The sequence below is a fragment of the Plectropomus leopardus genome, chromosome 21, assembly GCF_026936395.1.
Source record: "Plectropomus leopardus strain MGB_pleo_1.0 chromosome 21, ASM2693639v1, whole genome shotgun sequence".
Lineage (NCBI taxonomy): Eukaryota > Metazoa > Chordata > Actinopteri > Perciformes > Serranidae > Plectropomus > Plectropomus leopardus.
In genome coordinates this window covers 18500658-18521442 of record NC_142196.1, presented here as the reverse complement: position 1 = coordinate 18521442, position 20785 = coordinate 18500658, and the positions used below count along the sequence as shown (strand labels likewise).

General features: G+C 40.3%; 2 protein-coding genes across 4 annotated transcripts in view; one reads left to right on the top strand and one right to left on the bottom strand.

Annotated features, from left to right (window-relative positions):
- The first annotated feature begins 1100 nt into the window (after positions 1-1100).
- On the top strand, positions 1101-9722 carry shha (sonic hedgehog signaling molecule a). The gene is made up of 3 exons (XM_042510603.2): positions 1101-1676; positions 5581-5842; positions 7963-9722. The coding sequence occupies exons 1-3, from the start codon at positions 1377-1379 to the stop codon at positions 8643-8645; spliced, it is 1245 nt and encodes a 414-aa protein (XP_042366537.1). The 5' UTR covers positions 1101-1376; the 3' UTR covers positions 8646-9722.
- A 3535-nt stretch (positions 9723-13257) lies between these two features.
- The window catches only part of rbm33a (RNA binding motif protein 33a), a 30921-nt gene continuing 23393 nt past the window's right edge, over positions 13258-20785 (bottom strand). For all 3 annotated transcript variants that reach the window (XM_042510132.2, XM_042510134.2, XM_042510133.2), the window contains exons 17-19: positions 20093-20278; positions 19666-19754; positions 13258-19469 (exon numbers count right to left, since the gene is read on the bottom strand). In XM_042510132.2, coding sequence (XP_042366066.2) covers positions 19421-19469; positions 19666-19754; positions 20093-20278 — 324 coding nt within the window. In that variant the 3' untranslated portion in view covers positions 13258-19420. The remainder of the gene's footprint in view (positions 19470-19665; positions 19755-20092; positions 20279-20785) is intronic.

Below are 20785 nucleotides of genomic sequence, written 5' to 3'. Positions count from 1 at the left end.
CACAACTATGACCGGTATATACAGTTTGTCATTGAAGTGGACTTTGGAAGGAAGACAGTGTGTAACAGAGCTTATGGAAGATAACTGGCTTAAAACAGATGCATGCTGAATATTTAACCCGGTTCCAATAAGAGCTGGCTTTAGATGAGTTGGAGAGGCCTGGATTACACTCTCTAAAGCCTCTTCTGTATTGTACTGTAAATCTGTCCCGTTTACCACTGTCATATTTAATAGTGTAGTTCATGTTGTAAGTCAGAAGAGTGACAATATGTACTGTTATGAGATGAATATAGGTCTACATTTAAAAAAAAAAAAAATCACGAATAAATGCCTCCGACGCGTAAAAGGAGGGCGCAGCGAGGGCGCACAGTGCGCGTAATGCACTATTAGTGCAGGGTTTGTTTGTTGGTTGTTTTTTTTCTTTAAATCTTACTAAAGTTTGGTAGATTTGAGTAGTGCCAAATTAAAAGGTAGATCCCGTTACGTTTGCAGATTTTTTTAGACTTCGAGTTACCTAAATGACGCGAAACATCTCCAAAGTTATTTCCGTGCGTATATTTGTGCTGTTCAACATGGGAAATGATACATCAGAGGCCATTTCGAATACAAATCCACCAACCTAATAATTCGTACACTAAGTAAACTCTTCATTATGTTCATTCACTTATTCGGTGACGAGGTCACAGAAAAATCATCCAATTTAGGCGTGCGCAATGCACGTTCACGAGCAGTTTTATTCTCCAGGGAAATGCATTATGTGCGGAAAGTTATCCCAGACGCAGTTCAATTACCACACACACACACACACACACACACACACACACACTGAAATCACTTCACTTAACTCCACTGCTTCAGATTTGAGCCCAGCTCTGAGCAAGTGCTGCTGTCTGTCCTGCCTTCCCTGTGAAATCTTGGAAAATGGGAGGGTGAAAAAAAGACGGTTTATAATTGATGTTTTCCCATGGAGCAGCCCCTCCTCCCCGCAACACAGACTAACCCTCAGGTGGAAGAAATCTTTTAAGATTTTTTTGTGGGATAACATCAGGAGGGTTTGTCTAGGCGAGCCAATCAAATCCCTCCCCTGCTATAGATCGGTGCTATAATACAAAGCAGTAAAAGCGGTCGCCTCACACAAGCGGCTGCAGCTCGACTAGAGATCCCGTGGCTTTTAATTCCCTCACTACTTTTTTTTAACCCTCCTTCGATGTGCCCCGTTATTACCATTTGTCTGACGCGTTCATTTCCGCACCTGCCACAGTAGAGACCAGGCGAAGGCGAAGTAGAGGAGGAGACAAGGACATTGCGAGAGCCGGGAGAGGCAGACGGTAGAGATAGCAGCGGCGACTCGTTTGAGATCTTAAAGGACAAAAAAAATGCTGCTCTGGACCAGAATCGTATTGGTCGGTCTCATCTGCTTGTCCTTGGTGTCCTCTGGGATGGGATGCGGACCGGGCAGGGGCTACGGCAGGAGAAAACACCCGAAGAAGCTGACACCTCTTGCGTACAAGCAGTTCATCCCCAACGTGGCGGAGAAGACCCTCGGGGCAAGCGGCAGATACGAAGGCAAGATCACGAGAAACTCCGAGCGATTTAAAGAACTGACTCCCAATTATAACACAGACATCATATTCAAGGATGAGGAGAACACCGGTGCCGACCGGCTAATGACTCAGGTAAGGAGACAGAATAACCTTTTTTCTCCTTACTGCCCGTCTCCTAACGCACCATCACTGCGCACTGCAACAACCTCCTTGTCAGACTGATTGCGCACCTTAAGTGAAGTCTGTTTTACCCGCTGCTGAACTCTTCACACTGAGCCTTTTAACTTCACTGTAAAAGCAGATGCGCTTTATGCACCAGCAACGGGAGTTTTTCAAAGGCTGCAGGGTGGAAGCGAATGTAGAAATCCAGCTGGAGAAGTGATGTGCAGGCGGACAGTCAGGACACTCGGCCTTCATGATTGTGACAGTGTATTTAAAATATTAATGTGCCCCTCTCCTCATATCTATATTTGTATCTTTGTGAGGCTCTATTTGTTGTTTCACATGCGCACATTCATGTCACATCACATTTCGAGGAGACATTCAGTATTTGTTGCGTATTTACGCGTCTTTTAAGCGCCTTTTTCTTTATTCTGAATATAGAGAGATGGGGATGCGCACCGCTTCAAACAGCCGGGCTTATTCAGGCATGGCGTGGCTCATTCAGACATTTTCTCGAACAGGCTGCTGTAATTTAGCCTTTCGCTTGGTGTGCATCAGTGCATGAAAACAGTGACATGTCTTTGAGAGTGTTCGGAACACTATCAGGACTTCATAAATGGGTGGGTCAATTATAGGAGCAAGGCGCACAGGGGGTGATGGTGCCTCTCTTGCAAGGATGATGACATCTTTTTTTCTAATACTCCATCCTAATGTAGGCAGTTAGTTATCAAAGCTCGTTTTGTGCAGATAAGACGAGGCTCACAATACATCGCAGAGACCTTGATTTTCTTTCCAGGCTGCAGAATGCCGCGTCTCTTCAGCATGACTTTAGCACTCAGATGCTGGTGAATTATTAAAAGCGCTTGGATGATATTGGCTCAGTAATAATAAAATGCCGGTGGTGATGGTGGCGGTGCTGGTGGTGATGAAGAAGCCAAGGCGCGCGCCGGAGTCCCTGAACCCGTGCCTCGCACCATGCATGAGCACGATGAAATATTCACTGTGCGTGCGGTCTCGGCGTCCCTCGCAGCCCTCCCCACATCTCCTCTGCGATACACCTATAGCTTTTCATACACACACAGATCATGAAATTACAGGCGCGTGGGGATGTGATGGCCAAACTGGGGTTCGGGGAGCCCACGCGGATCCTCGAGGAGGTTCCAGGGTCTCCAGCACATAAAAAAGGATTTCGTGATTTTATTAATTTCTGAGAATATGGGGTAACATATGTCTGAAAGGCTTTCAATCTGAGTAAAACACCCCACCTGCTGTATAAACAGCTGTGTTTACAGATCTGTGTAAAATCATGCAAACGAGGTGGGAGTCCCTCCGATAAAACGTGACGATATCGCGCATCTGTAGCTGAATTTTTCCTATTTAGGGGCCTCAAAATAACATTTTTGGAGCTACTTTATGTGTACAAATATATAAATAGGGTCAATGGCTTCTGGTCAATCGTACGCTTTACATTTAGCATACAAGCATTAAGAGTAAACACAACAACCGGCTCCAAGTGTGACATGTACATGAAAGGGCTTTTTCGGCACCCTCACCGGGCCTGAAACGCAATTTGAACTTATGACCTTTGGTCAGCGGGCGGCCATAGTAAGTTAAAACAGGTGAGAATGTTCTGGTGGCATTATAAAGCCATCAAATTAGTATATGGACATGCAAAAGAGGAGAACTGTGGCTGTTTTGAAGGATGCCAGTGGCATAAGCATTATCACATGGGGATTTACGCTGTGCCAACGGGCTTTGCGCTGTTCCACGGCTTTACGCATGAACAGTGGGGTTTTACGCACGAAGTTTACGCATGAATATAGTGGACTTTTCTTGTTATCTTTGGAAAATAGATGTTATACTCATACATGAAAAAAGATACGTGCATGCACCCTCAGATCTGTGCAATAAATGAATTAATCCATCAATTCACTGAGGTCCAGCCAAGACTATAATATTTGATACTTGAAGGAGCGCTGCAACAAGCATCTTCACTATAAAGACGCAGCTCACTCCCAGGAAAGTTGCCAACAGAGGCGTTTAAAGACATTTACAGATAGAGTTTCCTGGAGTGACGGGGCATGGGAATAGCAGCATGAGCTAATCCACAAATTATAACTTCATGTTCAGTCGTAAAATATTATTTGTCTCAAAATAAACAGAGATTTTCTCCTGTGGGGCTGTAAGAATACATAGTCTTTTAATTTCAATGTGTTTCCAATTAACTGTGCTTCAAGATTTTTTTCTTGACACAACTTGTAAAGCAGAATAAGATGCTCCAGTAAAAAACAAAATACTGGATTGCCTCTGTTAAATCATGTCATTCACGCTGACAAATGCTACTTTTCACGTTTAAGAAAAGCTCTAATAGTAATTTTTTTGCAGTGTAGACTCTGCTCAAAGTGCAAACGCGTCGGGAAAAAAAAGATGTGCTGGCGGGTTGTTTGCACTGACAGGTAGCTGATAAGTGTTTCCTCTAACCAAATCATTTGTGAAAAGATTAAGAGAGAGGCTGTTGAACAACTTTACCCCGAGCACAAAGCGTCGGTCTAGGGCGCCCTGCTGGGCTTCACGGTGGCTGAGCAGAATTTGGCTTGATTTGCGGCACACGACCTAATGAATTAATAAATAGGTTAAGCTTTACGGCTCTTGACTCCGACAATCCCACTCAGAATGCGGGAGGTTTTTTTTGGGGAGGGGGGGTCGTTTTTTTTCTTAATTCAACACATTCTACAAGTGTGATATCCTCATAAAACACTCACTGATATATGTGGAAGACCCTTTTTCTTCTTTGAGTTTTGGGAACTGTGTGAACATTCTTGCTTTAGGACACACAGTAAAGAGAAAAGGACACACAGACGCTCCTCTGTGAGCCCATACCATCCCTGGATATTTCACAAGTCTGTCAGTCAGCAGCCAGTCAGCAGCCACAACACCTCGACTTAAGGAGGCATGTCACGTTTCCACGACTTTGCAGGAGAGGAATAATGAAAGTTTCCCTCCGCGGTTGCACTGAAAAGACTCTTTGTGATGTTTTATTTGACATATTGGTTGAGTGTCGAGAATAGTTGTCTTGGAGAAGGCCAAGCATCTTCATTGAGAGCGCGCAGAGGTTGGGGTGCGACGATTTATTTATAGGAGCGACTCCAGATTATTTTTAAGGCAGCCAGCTGCTCCTGAAGATCACCTTCATATCATCTGCATATCAATTATTGATTTAAAGAAAACAGACAAGTTGCAACCAACAAAAGGACTCGCTCATTTCATGGCCTAATACAAACTCATGAATTTATAATGTATGCATGTTGTGTTCGATTCAACACTTTTTGATAGAAAGGGATGCTGTTCCAAGACCAAAGACCCATATGTTATAGGCCAGTGAAGCGAATGCGGTGCCTTATCAATATTTCATCAGCAGCTTTCTTATCCGAGATGTGCCCTCTGACGCTGCTGCTCACTGAGAAATGTAAACTCAGAGATGCAGTTCAGTCCCAGTGTTTCAGCTCAGCTGGGAGGAATCAGGGGCGTCAGGTGGGGATGGAGAGGAGAGGTGTGGGCGAGGCCTCAGCGAGTTTGAATCGTGATCTAACTGACAGTTGAGATCAAGCAAACAGTATATTGGGAGGCTCTATTTCTTGGTAGAAAATGAAAAAAAATATCCACACGTGGCGCATGCGGTCTAATATTCTATGTTTCTTATCAAAAGAGGATATATTTTAGCCATTATGAGCACCTGGCTGCAGATATGGTGTCGAAATAAAGATTTTAGTGGCAAATGCTGTTCTAGATTCAGACTTTTCCACATTTTACGCTCTTGGCACAGTGTATGTGTCCAAGCTACAGGTGACTAATTGGTCCATTTCTCCCCCCGCAGAGATGTAAAGACAAGCTGAACTCTCTGGCCATCTCGGTGATGAATCAGTGGCCCGGGGTGAAGCTCCGGGTCACCGAGGGCTGGGACGAAGACGGACACCACTTCGAGGAGTCGCTCCACTACGAGGGCAGAGCCGTGGACATCACCACCTCGGACAGAGACAAGAGCAAATACGGCACTCTGTCCAGGCTGGCGGTGGAAGCCGGATTCGACTGGGTCTACTATGAATCCAAAGCTCACATCCACTGCTCCGTTAAAGCAGGTATGGCTGCGAGATGAGAGACAGTCTGTCATGCGCACTGGGAGCACTGGGATGCTGGAGAAAATAATCACCAGTGCGGATTTCCTGTCAGATTGTGATCTAAAAGAGCAGGTGCAGTCCTGAGTTATCTTTTAGGAAACTTTCCTGCAACATTTAAGTTCCTTCAGCTAATGGCGAGGGAAACTTAGATTAGATGTTTTTAAAAAATCCCGACTTTAGTGCAACATTTATAGGCTACAAGACACAGAGACAAGAGAAGAAACGCAATGAAAATGTATCAGAATATCTGTGGATCCGTTTGTATTGCAAAGCCATAAATTGCATGACCATCAACAAAGCCAAAAATTATCATTCAGTTAACGATTAATCCCAAGAAGGTGCACTCAACTCTTTGTTTCCTGGAGACTATAAATGTTGCAGCTAAGGTTATTTATTATACTGGTGAACTGCACCTTACTGATATGTTGCCTTTTTTTGTATATTGCACTCTTTGAATCTGAATTCCAACTTTATATTTCAGCTGCTGCAGAGATTTTCCTCGGGATAAAAAAACCCTCCCATCTTATCTTATCAATATTTGTCTAATTAGAATGCAGAATGCAGCATAACCATTAATTTTGACCAGATTTTTGCATTATAAAATATGTCTCTGTGAATGATGTGTGGGTATCCCAGCCTGTGGCATTATGAGCATTTCCTATGCAGCTTATTTCTTGATCTTACATCGCCCCACACTGTCTCCTGGTGGGAACCACGACCATAATCTAACAAGGTTCCTCGGTGCGACCTAGACAAAGAAAGTCATTTTGTTCTCTGTATTTTTTTGCACAGCGGTGGAAGCCGAAATAAAATGCTGGAATTTGTCACGTTTTTTAGGTAATTTGGTAATATTTTGGATTTGATTTTATAATGGGAAAACGAAAATAATTAATTGTTTGAGGTTTTTATTTGGATTTTATTTGTCTCAGCGTTGAGATTCAGTTTTTAATTTCATTTTGGCAAATTTTTGGGGTGTAAAATAACCGCACAGGCCTCCACTGAGCTAAAGGACACCTATGGCGCGCAGAAACTATTTCCTCAATGATTGATGAACCGTGGCGCTTTTTTTCTGAGCCCAGACTTTATTGATAAATCCCTTACTTGTCATTCAACACACACGTTTTGAGATCACAGTATGGGCCAGGCCGACGTGTCATTAGGGGTCATGCGACTTTACCAAAAGGATTTGGCTGAACAATGTTGAATTGGTTGGGGTAAATCTGGTTTTCAGTTGTCACCTTATTTCATGCTCGGGAATCTTAAAAGAAGATTAAAAGCCCCCCAAATTCTGAGTAGGAAACCCCCTTTTTTCTGTGTGCAGGACAGTGTGATCCTGGAGACTGGTATGTGAAGAGCTCCACCAAGGCCAAAATTATTGTCATCAAGCTTGACAACAAAGCAGGGAGAGGTGGTAGAAAGAGGGGACATTGATGTTGCACAACAGAAAGCATTTAAGAGTCCGGGCCCTCATTTAAATTCAAATCTACAACTCGAGAGGCTTGGAAAAGTGGCTCCGCTGGGTAAATAGTAGTTGTGAGTCGCCTATTTGTGTGAATTGTCACATGGAGGTTTCTGCACCTGAGTAAATATGGGAAGAGTAGCTGGGAAAGGCGTAAGTGTTCTTTACTGAGAGTAGCTCGATCCACAAGCTGATTTAGAATAACAATGCCTGCTCTTTATTGGGTTTTTTAATTAAGAATAGATGAGCCAAGGCTTTCAGTTTTCTCGTCTCAGACAACGTGGGCCAAGCCAATACGCATTTGGCTCGGAGGAGCAGACAGGCATCATTATGCAAAATGCATATGGCCCACCATGATGTGTGTAGGCAGGAAAAATACAAATACAAGCAAAAAAAGGAGGTTTTGAATGGGCTTTTGAATGGATCTGTGGTTCTGAGCTGTATGGCTCAAAGCACCTGTGATTTATTATTTTTGAAAAGTGTTTAAAAAGCGTAAAATATTGCTTTAGGGCATTTAATGTCTTTTTGAAATAATGTTGCAGCACCACAAAGGGTTCTGCCATCTAAGACTTGATAAACATTTTAAACTGTATTTTAACAACACAATCTTTTACTTTAACAGAAAACTCAGTGGCAGCAAAGTCAGGCGGCTGTTTCCCAGGCTCCTCCACTGTCATCCTCCAGGATGGTACCAAGAAGGCGGTCAAAGACCTCCAAACTGGCGACAGGGTCCTGGCAGCTGATGACGATGGGAACCCGATTTACACCGACTTCATCATGTTTATAGACCAAGACCGGACGACCAGGAGGCTCTTCTACGTGATCGAAACCGACTCGGGCCAGAAAATCACCCTCACAGCCGCGCACCTCCTCTTCGTCGGCCACAACACCACAGAAGAGGAGGAGCTAATGTCGGCGATCTTCGCCAGCCAGGTCCAAACCGGACAGACGGTGTTCGTGTATGACGCCGAGCGAAGTCGACTCGAGCCTGTGACCGTAAAACGGATTTACACGCAAGAGCACGAGGGCTCCTTTGCGCCGATAACCGTGCAGGGAACCGTCGTGGTGGACCAGGTCCTTGCGTCCTGTTACGCAGTGATTGAAGACCACGAGCTGGCGCACTGGGCCCTGGCACCCGTCAGGCTCGCCCACTGGGTGTCCTCGTTGCTTTTCAGTTCTCAGCCTCGAGTCAGTGCACAAAACGACGGAGTGCACTGGTACTCCAAGATCCTTTATCAATTAGGAACATGGCTCTTGGACAGCCACTCGATCCATCCACTTGGGATGTCAGTATACCCAAGTTGAAACCTCAACTCCAGGAGCAGAATGAGACTTTTAAATGTAGGACACACGAACTATTCAATAGATTAAAAAAAATAAAATAATAATAATAATTAAAAAAAACGAACGAACAAACAGACAAGACAAAGGCCCCAGCGGAGTTGGGATATTTATTTCAGTGACTTTTCCATGTGTCCCCTTTCAAAGAATGAATGGAGCCTTAAAAAGTTTCTCTTTGAATAATTTATTCTCATGTGAACTCGCTGCTGTCACACAAATGGATTCTGAAACGGTGTGAGCAGCAAATTGTGCATAATCTATTTTTGTATATCTCAAATGCAAAAAAGAAAAAGAAAGAAAAAATGAAGAAAAAAATGAAAAAGAAAAAATATCGCAAAGAGAAAGAAGACCACGTAGAAAGGAGCTAACTTTGACAGGTTGTAATGTTCATATGTGCATATATGTGCAACTGACTGTTATATTTTGGGAAGAACAAACTTCGCGGGGTTCCATAAATTATATTTTTATACACAGAATTGTAAATTAGATTTTGACAGATCGCTACCGAATCACATTTCGTTATTTGAAATAGTGTAAGATATGAGAATATATTTTAATTTAAATACAGTAGTTGGGAAAGTATTGGAAAATCTTGTACTGCTTGGTTTATTAAGAATTTTATTATTTTGGAAACTGTTCGTTTAAGTTGTCGGAGAGGGACAGATATTCTGCCTCATGTCTGCATTCTCTGCTTTTCTTTTTGTTTTTGTTGTGTTTCTATTTTTCTGTTTTCTTCTGAGAAAAATATTAAATGCAGATTCTGACAATTCAGTAACAGTTAAAGTAGTACTGAAACAGTTTCGTTAAATAAATTAATAAGTAACTCCTGTAAATGTACTAAAATGTATTTTTCTTTTCATATTTTGTAATAGGGAAATAGTTTTATAGAAATGACCTGTGGCAGATGCAAAGTTTGGATAGTCTATATAGCCAGACCATACCAGTTAACTTTCATAACAGGGCGATGCGTCAAAAAATGTCTAGAGTTTATTATTTATATGTTTATTACAAAATGAGATAAAGAAAATCTTCAAACTTGCAGTTGTTATATGTCTTTGTCTGAGTGAACTTCACAGAAAAAGGGGAACATTTGGATGATATTTTGAGGCATTTCCAGCCAAATTAAGTACATGCTTGCATTGATATTTTCACTTTGGTCAAATTGTGTTTTTAACGAACAGATTATATGTTTTGGGTGGTTATAATTAACATAATTGTTTTACATGGTAACTGAATGAGTCTACTTGGAGAGATGGCAAATAATTTACCCTGTTTGCTACCTTTTACAAAATGGAAAAAATATTGCGCTTTGAACTACCTTTTGCATGCTTGCGAAATGTTGAGAGCCCGTGTCAAATTTAACGAGGTTTGCCCTCCGCAAATACCTCCTAACTTGCAGACAAATTAAACAGAAGTGTGTTTGTTGGCCCTGAATGTGCTCCTCGGTGTCTGCTGGTTTGGGGTCAGATTGCTCCATCAGTGACTGACAGTCCGGTCAAGAAGAAGAAACAGTCATTGTCTAAATCGCAGCTTTTGCAAAACATTTGTCAGTCTTCACAAGTCGCTATAATCCTCCAGTATTTTAACAGGGACTCATAATGAGCGTGTAGTACTTAATAAGGTTTTAGGGATTTATTTATGTCCTGTTAGAGGGCTGCATATCTTTCTGAAATTGATTACAGCATCAGTTTCTTCCACTGAGCGTGTTTTTAACTTGTACAAGTGCGACACCATGCGGTCAAACACTGGTAGTGCTGACTGGCAATGCATGGACACACTGGGAAGTCTTCTCAAACTGGGAGTTAAAAATACTTTTCTATGAAGACTGACAGAGGCAGAAAGGAGCAGCAAGTGATATTAATGGGTTAACTATGAAATAAATTCATTTGTGTGTAGATGTATGGGCGCATCAAGCAAACTTAAGTTTCTGAAGCATCAAACTTAATAAATGCACATGTAGTAAGAACAGAAGTGCAAATTAACTCGCAAAATATATTAAAATATAAATGAATAATGCCAATCTGATATTTTCCAATCAAAATCACAAAAAACGGTCATCCCTCATCGAGACTTATCAAAGGTAAAAGGGGCCACTGAACTGGATTTTCTCAACACTGTAGCAACATGAACAAGAATTCCATTTCCTTCTCCCAGGTCGCCCACATTGTGTTTTGTTGTTGATACTGTGAGGTGGAAACTTTGGGGAGGGACAAAGCGGGCCCATCTCTGCCGGCGCTGTGACCTTGGGTCCCTGACAGATACAAAAGCGTCCGCGTAGGGCAGCATTCCTCAGAGCAGGTAAACAGAGCCTCCTCTAATCCCTCTGGGGGCCCTCAGTCTGCTGGAGCTCAACAACGGCTTTTACAAATGTTGACATTTGCAAACATGAACAGTCTGGCATTCTGGAAAACAAAACTCCCCCGTTTCTAAGAGTGCTGCAAAAGGCAGCGCACCGTTCTTTCCAGCCAACTTTTACTCCTCTGTGGCAACGACCAGCAGAGAGCTCGAGACTCAGGTGGTAAGTTCTGGTCCTAAACACAACGGCAAATCTTTTCTACTTCCTCGCTCTTGACTGTCCATAAAGTGAAAATGAGAACTAAACTACTCAAGACAGACTCACTAGATACATGTAGACTTTGCAGATACACACATGACAGATGGATGGACAAAATGCAAGATAAAAAACAGTAGGTGGACAGACGTCAAGATGGACACATATGCAAACATGATTATACATGTTTTACCAAAGCAAAGAGAAACAATCATGGCTACAAAATGGAGTAACAATGTACGATAATGAAAACTTCAAGTCTTCGATTTGAATCAGTATTATTTCAGAGAGTTCTCATCATGACCTTGCCTGTTGGTGCTTTCTATGAAGAAAGACTTGCTGGGTGCTCAAGTGTACATGATCTAAAATCTCTTCACACTTACAGTACTTTTTTTTTTTTTTACTACATCTAAACACTACGATGAAAAGGTTCAACATTTCGGTCTTTTTCACGATTATGAATCAGATACTGGTGTTTAATTTCATGTGAAGACAGCATGAAACCAACAAAAACCCTTGAAGAGGTTACCAGATCAATCTGAGAGGTCGAAAGATATTAATGGGACAGAAAAGAAGGAAAATGTTATTCTACTACATAAATCTTGACTTTCTCATGATCTTTTCCGCCTGTGTACAACACTGCATAAACAGAGTTCCCACACATTTTCATGGAAAAATTTAGAAACTCTTCCCTGACTTTTCTTTTCAGGCAACAGTTACTCTGTGGCAGCGACCAGCAGAGAGCTCAAGACTTAGGTGGTAAGTTCCGGTCCTGAAAATTTACTACTCCCTCCTTCCTTACCTTCAATAAACAAAAAAAGAACTGAACTACTCAAGACAGACTCATAAGATACATGTAAACTTTGCAGATAAACTCACAACGGATGGAAAGATGGAAAGATGGATAGATTTTGTATGCATGCATGATTATACATGTTTTATCAAGACAAAGAGAAACAATCATGACTACTAGATGGAGTAACAATGTATGACAATGAAAACTCTTTGATTTGAATCTTTTAGTATAAATTCAGAGAGTTTTCATCATGAACTTTCCTGTTGGTGCTTTCTATGAAGAAAGACTTGCTAGGTGCTCAGTTTGTACATGATCTAAAATCTCTTAAAGCACTTTTTTATATTACAATACAAATTTTGGTCTTTTTCACAATAATGAATCAGATACTGGTCCTCAGTTTTATGCGAAGACAGCATGAAACCAACAAAAACCCTTGAAGAGTTTGCAAGATCAGTGAGAGATAGCAAGATAATTAATGGGATAGAGAAGGAAGATATTGTTCCTACTACAAAAATCCTGACTTTCCCCTATTCTTTCCCCCTGTGTACAACACTACACAGGCAGAGTTGATGCTTTTTCATGGACCATATCTCCAAAGTCTTCCCTGACTTTTCAAACATAATTTCAGCGAGATGTCGTAAAGGAAGGAAGAAATAGACTCAGGGAGAAAATGACAAAGCAGACATGATGGTAAACACAACAATGTCACACACTGACACATATCAAAGATACGTGAAGTCGACAGTTACAGAAAATAATTTGCCGTCATGTTACATTTTGTAGATGGTTGTCCACAGAGGATTATTGTAACAATTTAAGCATACGCAACAGAATTCCATGACATTCCCAAATCTCTCAAAGATTTTGACAAATTTCATGACTTTTCCAGGCCTGGAAAATGTAATTGTGAAATTCTACGACTAGACTTTCTATGACCACGAGGACTCTGTCATAGGGTCCTGAACAGGTAGAAAAGGGAATAAGGTTAAACTGCTCACAACAAAAAATATATATTGAAACAGTGACGAGGGAACTCAAGCAGACATGACTGCATTTCAAGGGAACATCAGCTGGACAAAATTATTAACCTCTGTTTCAGATGACACCCACTCCAGTCCAGGCAATTGCCTTTCTAACCAAAGGACCTTGTGGGTTTGATCTGAAAGAAAGTAGCTTTGACCTCACTTTCCAAAAGCTTTCAGTTTGACAATAAAAAACTCTGCAATTGCTTAGTGTATCAAAGGGTTTAATTTTTTTCTCCACTTTCTTGCATCAAATTTAACATACTCCATTACTTAAAAAAAAAAGTCACTTTCATTTAAAAACATTCTTCAGAAAATCACAATTTTTACAGCATCAGAACATGATTCATTTCAGAGTTTTCCAACACAAAATGGGATTTTTTTCCATGTTATACATCAAATTGTGAACAAACACATGACAGGATGGATTGTCAACAGTTTCAAACTCAAGATTGGATTTTCAGTCATTATGTGGTGCACCGTACTGTTCAGGATGAAGAAACCACTGTAGTGTCTTTTTTTCCAATATCCAACCAAACAATGCATGTCAAGCAGTTGGGATGACCTTTGGTGCAGTGAAAGCCATAAATGCGGCTTTAGAGTTACGTGTCTGCTCTGTGAACCCGGCTGTCGTCACAGAGATGGAAACCTCCATCCATTGGGCTAACAAACAATGGTAATCCAGGTAGGCCACCCTGCTTGATACAGAAGTCTTAAGTTCATTCAACAACGGCAGCAGCATCGTGGAAAAGACGAGCAACTGTCAAACGTGCAAGTTGGAAAAACAGCAATGGCAGGAAAAGCAGGAATGGAAGGAAATGTGGTGGACCAAATGACTGCAACATCTATTTAGTGAGGAAAGTAAGCTCAAGTAAAATCTTCATTCCAAGGCCGGACACTGCATGGCTGTAAAAGAACCTTTAGTGATTAGCGAGTGAGTTAAGGCACCAAAAGTGACATCCCAATATCGTGGCTAAAGCTGATCAGTGGCTCCTCTCACCAGCACGCTGCTGAAAAATAAAAATGTGAATACTACAGCTCATTCTGTTTTGGTAATGTGCCCCAAAAGTGCCTTCCAAAACAAAACTACAATCTTTAACAACCCAATGGGTTTAAACAAAGAGCACCACAAGTGTTGGACCATGCCAATGGTTATGAATGCTTTTGCTCAACCTGTTTGTACCTCTCATGTAATCAGTACTTTCAAGACTAAATGTTTTTTTTTTGGAGTCACAAATCTAAACAACTGATTTCCTCAAAGATAAATACAAGGCGAATAAAAACTGTGGGTCATTTGGCAGCACTTGTTTTCTGCTGGTACAAAAAATGATTCTTGTGTATCGTAAACTCAAATAAACAAGGAGCAGCTACTGAACTAAAGAAAGAAAAAGTTGGAGATGCACACTATATCAGGCATACGATATCTTCTTGGTTGTTTTGCACAACTTGAGGAAAACTAGAATAAAAACCTGATTGAAAACTTTCAATATGGTGGTAAGTTGTATACAACATGCAGCAAATGAATCATTTTTCATACCAGCAGGTCAGAAAAGCCTTTAAGAAATCAGTCTTCAAAACAAGGGGGTGGGCGATATGGCCAAAATCTTCTATGTAATCTTGTATCACGGAAATGATACATATCTCAATATAGTAACTGTTCGGTAAATTCAATTAAGAAATAGTTTGAGATAACTATACCATACTTACATACTACATTTTATTATTTTCTCCTTTTATTTGGGACTTCCACACCAAAAGAAAACAACTGTCTCACATGAGACAAAACTTGAGTTGAAAAACAAAAAGACTCAAAGTAGTAAAACCAAACTTTTTTTGACAACTTCACTCTCTACCTTTATGTCTACTGAAATCACATAACTTAACAAAGCAGCTGGATTTGAGCAATTACACAAAAATAGGGTTACAACAGTATAACATTTGCTACAGTAACCATCTCAGAATTTATCTCAGTTTCACGGTATACTGTGTAAAATTCTTATCATCATCAGTTACAATGACTTTTAATCGATTATTTTTAGTTGAACGAATGCACTTTTAAACTTAAAAAAAAAAAAAAAAAAAGTATGTGCGACCCCTGCCACCACCCTTTTGACAGTGTACTATAAAAAGCTTTAATTCTCTGTCCAGTTGGATTCTTTTTCATTACCATAGATCACATATACACAGAATTATAAGTTAATTTCATACCACAGTATACCTTAAAACCGGTGCATCTTCAACCCATGAGAATCATGAGTGAGAATCTTGATTTGCTACATAGCCTGCCTCGTAGAGCTCCCGCTGTAGAAACTGTACTGCTAAATTTCTACCAGTGGACACATTTCTACCATCGTACAGTGCAATCGCAGCATATCGCCCAACCCTAGTAGCAAGGGGTTACAAATGACCTGCTGGGTTTTTCAAAGTTAACCTTGATCATTACATTAGAGGGACAAACTATAAACTACCCAACTCAAATTTCAGATGTTGGAGCTTTAAACAGCACCTAAATGTATCATCAAGGAACCAATCATATAAACTACATTAAGATGTAACAATAACTTTAACAAAAAGTAAAATCAACTACTAGTTGAATGTGATAGATTGCCTATTTTTAGCAAGTGTATTTTTATACAGTGCTACCATGAACAAAGACCAACACCTGCCTTTAAGTTGGGTAACGTTTGTGAAGCAGTCACTAGTAAATTATAACCCATTTATAGCCAAATTTGTTGATTTGCTAAAACATTCAAAACCACTGGCATGGTCCTTTTAATTTTGCTTTAAGAGGTAGCACCCACGCTGATGACAGCTTGTGACCTGAAGAAAAACAAAGAATGAAATGATTATTTCAGCTGGTCTGCAAAATCTCAGTACCCTGGATCACCAAATGGACCTGTTGATAAAAAGTTGTAAGTTAGTGTTAAGTAGAAACCAACCCTGCTAGTATTGCGTATTTGACGCAAAGCTAGTATAAACATTCTGATGTCTGCAGCCATAATGAAGGCTTATGCAAACACAAGAAAGCCCCATAAAAACAGATGAGCCTTTCTTAATCAAATATTAAATACCTTACTGCAACCACATGAGGTGATGTGATTGGAAAATTGTGCTAGTTAAATAACCTGCTGTAAATCAGGTCATAGAATAGCACCATTTTTTCTCAAAGAAATTACTTTAAATAGAACATCGCGTCTAAAAGTTCAAGGTACATATATGTACGAAATTCTTAAAATTAAGGTACAAAAAGATTCAATGTGAATCTGCTCTGTCATTACAAGACCAGATGTCTTGTAGCAATACAACTATCACTGGCATTGCCGGTACTTTTTCAAATCCACAGGATTTACCACAGCACTAAAAATGAAATGTAAACCACGACACCAACATTCAATACACATCTTTAAGGAACAAAAACCTCTACATCAGTTCAACTAAAAAAAAAAAAAAAAAGGAATAAAACATAAAGGAGTCGGTTTAGAAAGACCGTACAACATACAAAAAGACTTAAAACCATGAAACTTCAAGTTTTACAAGAAGAAAGAAGGAATTTTAGGAGTTTAGACATTTAAGACACCCCATTTGTCCCAATACTTCTGATACTTAAAGCATGTTGAGAATCTGATAACCTTTACTGGCAAGAATAACGTGTGTGCAGCTTATTTTAAAACTGTGTGGATTCTGAGTTATTTCATTTAACTGCTGAATTAAGGGAGATACCACTAAATTTATGAATTTGATTCATACATGCAGTTAAGGACAGAGGCCAATAGGTGCTTGTGAAAATGAACAACTCCTTCTGGAGTCTTAAAATCAGAGAACCAAGAACTTAATCTGTGATGTCATCCAGATGCATAGCCAGGTGTTGATCTACTAACATCTCAATGTTATCCCTCAAAATTATCTTTATATAAGTCAAATCCAGTTATTAAATACTTTAAAATGTGGCTACATTTACTTCGTCTATTGATTTATCTCTTGCATGTCAGGGCTGTAGGGAGCTGAACATAAGTATGACATCACAGTTAAAGGGGCAGGACAAAAATTATCGTGTTTCTGGCTATCCAAAATTCAGTGGCATCCCCCCAAATATATATGAGGTAGTATTTCTTGCCATACAACGTGTTTAATAAGTATATGTGATATGTTGCAAATTGATTACCCACGGACTTACAGAATACATAAAATAATAAAAATGCAGCACAAATAAGAAAGATTATTCATCGTAAAGGCACCAGACACATGGACATATCACACAACCACAACTCTTTGGGCTAAAGTTTAACCGGCTTCACATACCTGCAGGTTCACGGTATATTGGCCATGTTTTTATTTTCCCTTAAACTTTTTGTCTTTTCTAAACAGAAATGTGGTCCAGTCATTCTTCATTTTAGCTCTAAATTAGAAACAAAACACCAGTAAAATGATTTATGTCTGGACACATCAGCATATCCTTACATATAAAATGTTTAACTTGATACAACATTTGTTAAGAATGGCTCAAAAAAAGTCAACTGGATAAATATTGAGAGAAAGTTCTGGTCTACTTATGTACATGATTATTACATAGATAATGGTTGCCCCCTCAGCTTCCTTTGTCACAGTCCTGTTAGTAATGTACACGAGATTCACTTCTGAACTTCAATTACTGGGAAACAAGGATAATAATGTTGAAATATTTTTAAAGAGATGTTTTCGCGTAACAACTTTAAATTCGGCAGAGACAAAAAAGGGACAAAAATCATGGAATTATGAGAATAAGCAAATGAGCCTAACTTGCTCTATTTAGTTTAATAATGATGTCTCATAAAATAAAACTAAGCCAGACATGGAAATTAATTATTTAGAAAATTTAAGGATTTAAGTGATGTTGTAGCACTTGCCAAACAAGGGCACATGCTCAGAAAATTAAAGTGATGTAATGGAGATTGTGCTTACAGAAATGTATTTTAAGTGGGTGTACGATATCAATGACTGATTCGATATGAAGGATGTTATTGTAATTAGGGGACTCAATTTGGGCAAAGTAATACAGGGAATTTGTTTTACTTTTCTGGTCTACTGCCAAATGTCCATATTATCAGCTTGTGAAGGAAAACTGTTCAAAGTGCTTTTCCAGGTACACCATGCAGCGTAGTGATGAGGCAATTGATAGTCACACGGATCAATTATACCAGAACTGAGGAAGCCTAATGTATATCCTGACAAAAATGTACAGAAATGTATCCAGGACAAGAATCGAGAGCAATTCTGTCTGACGGACCAAATATATGATGAATATTAAGCCTCCCAAAAAATGTTTTTAATTTGCAATTGTAAAAAAAACGTTCAAAAAACATACATACACATTCCCTCAATTCACACTCACATTATAAACCTAAATCTAACAACTCCGTAATCAGACACACAACTAAAATACACATCCAAAATGCATAAGAGGGTTATTCCAAAATGGGTTCCAGGTAACAGTTAAAAGATCTAATAACATTTGGAACGAGGAGCAACACCAAACGACCAACCAAAACGAGAGATGATCTGAACTATCTGTCCCAGAAGCAGCACTAAAACTGAAAAGCAAAAACTACACAAAAATCACAACATTTACAACTCCTAAAACCACTGGGAAATTAGAAAAAAATTATCATTTATTATTGTACATCCAATGCCAGTTTGGTCCCGGTCATTGCTATGTGTCGAATGTTAAATTGTCCACCTCTGCGCCTGCATGCAAGTTCTCCACTAGGTAGTGCCATTCACCCAAAAACTGCTTGGAGACTCATCTCTACCTGACAGTGGGCTTGAGTTGAAAATATAAAGCACCATTAGTGATGAAATACTGCCATCTACAGAGGGGGAGAAAGACTGCTATGAGAATGGGCTGGCCACAGTCTGCCACAACCATTTCCTGCATCCGCACCAGACAGCGAGCCGCAAATAGTAAAAAACTATTATGGAGTGGTCAAACCAGAATGATAGAGTTTAGTTTAGTTTTAATAATGAATCTGAGGAGGGGAGCAACCATTATCCCATGATGAACTCTACTTAGTGTCCGTGTTAGACGCACAAAACATTCTTCACAAACTACATCAAAGTAGGATTAACTGTCCAGTGTCTCTCCAGTGCCATTTTACAACAATGGACAATTGGTAGACAAAGTCAAACAATGGCATGCTTTGCAGCTAAGGTCTTTATGTTCACTGTTCCAAGTTGAAAAGAGATAAATGATGCTTCTGTGCAGAGGCGTTGACTGTGTGAAACCCCAAAGAGCTGAGGAAATATTCCTACGCCATGTTGAAGCTGTGACGGAGAGGCTCCCACGTTGGGAGAAAATTACTTCTTTTAAGAGATCTCCCTGGTTCTATTGCGCTCCTCATCCATCAATCAGCGACACATCAATGTGGGACAAATCAATCATGTGCCTGTGTAGTAATTGTGATAATGTTTGAGCTGTTGTCTCATGGGCAAAGACACTAATTAACACTTACGTTCTTCGTACAATCACTACAGTAGCTAAATTACATGACCACCACAAATGTAAAGACTACAACCACAGCAATGTAATAATGTAATTGGTTTGATTAAAAGATGATAAAAAGAGAGAGAAATATTGATTACCTGTGGAAGCTCATTTGAAAACTTGCTGCATGCTGGGGACTGGAAAATTTGGCAATTGCTTTCCTCTGCTGGGGCATCATTTTGAACATCTGTGATGAACAGAAGTATTAAAATACAAATTTAGTACAACTAGATCCACAAGAGGGAGTGGGGGATGGTGCAAGGAAATTCATTCATTCGTTCACTTTCTCTACGTTCCAAATCACTACAATAGAGGGCGCTATGGGATCATGCTACGAAAATTTCATTACTGCCCCTGTGGTGGGTGAAAGTACAAATCTATATTTTACGTTTTTAGCATAAGGTATGTACAAATTTTAATACTTTTTACAGAAAATAGATGCTTTAATATTAAATCTACAAATTAATTAACAAGAAAGGGTACTTGAAAACAAAAAAAATTTAAGTATCAAGCTGTGGTACCTACCTCAATGGGGCCGATGGACCTGAGAAGATTCTGCAGTTGACCGTCGGTTGTGGATGAAGAGAGGCCCTCTATGGACACGGTACAACGTTCGCTCTCCGCTCCTCTTTGGCTCTGTCTCGTGGACATCGGCCGACCTCGACCCATCTGACCACCCCCTCTACCTCGGCCCCGGCCCGACACAACAACCTACACCGTCGCGAGAAAATCGCCCACATGTGGTAAAAAATTCGGGGAAGGGTTGAGGAGAAAGACGGCGGCGGTAACACAGACTGAGCCTTTCCCTGCTTACACAGGCATGTTGATGTTTTAATCTTGCATCCAACCATGTGGAGAGGAGCTATACTGTTTCTCAGCACAAAGGAAATTTTAAAAAACGCTATGTGTTTTCCTCTAGCACCCTTCAGACACGCCAAGCTCTCACATGATTGACTTATCATATTTCTACATAGAACATCAACGTCAGAACGTGATGCATGTGGCATGGCATATCTTCATTTGAGCTTGAGAGTGAGAGGTATGTTTCTTGAGCTGCAGAGGAGCAGAAGGGGGAGGGAAAGACCCCGAAAAGAGAGGAGAGGAGGTAGAGGAAATATGCGTGTGTGTGCGTGCGTGTGTGTGTGTGTGTGTGTTGGGGGCGGGGGAGCATAAAGGGAGAGGAGCCATGCAAGCGATATGGTGACTGCCTTACCCTGT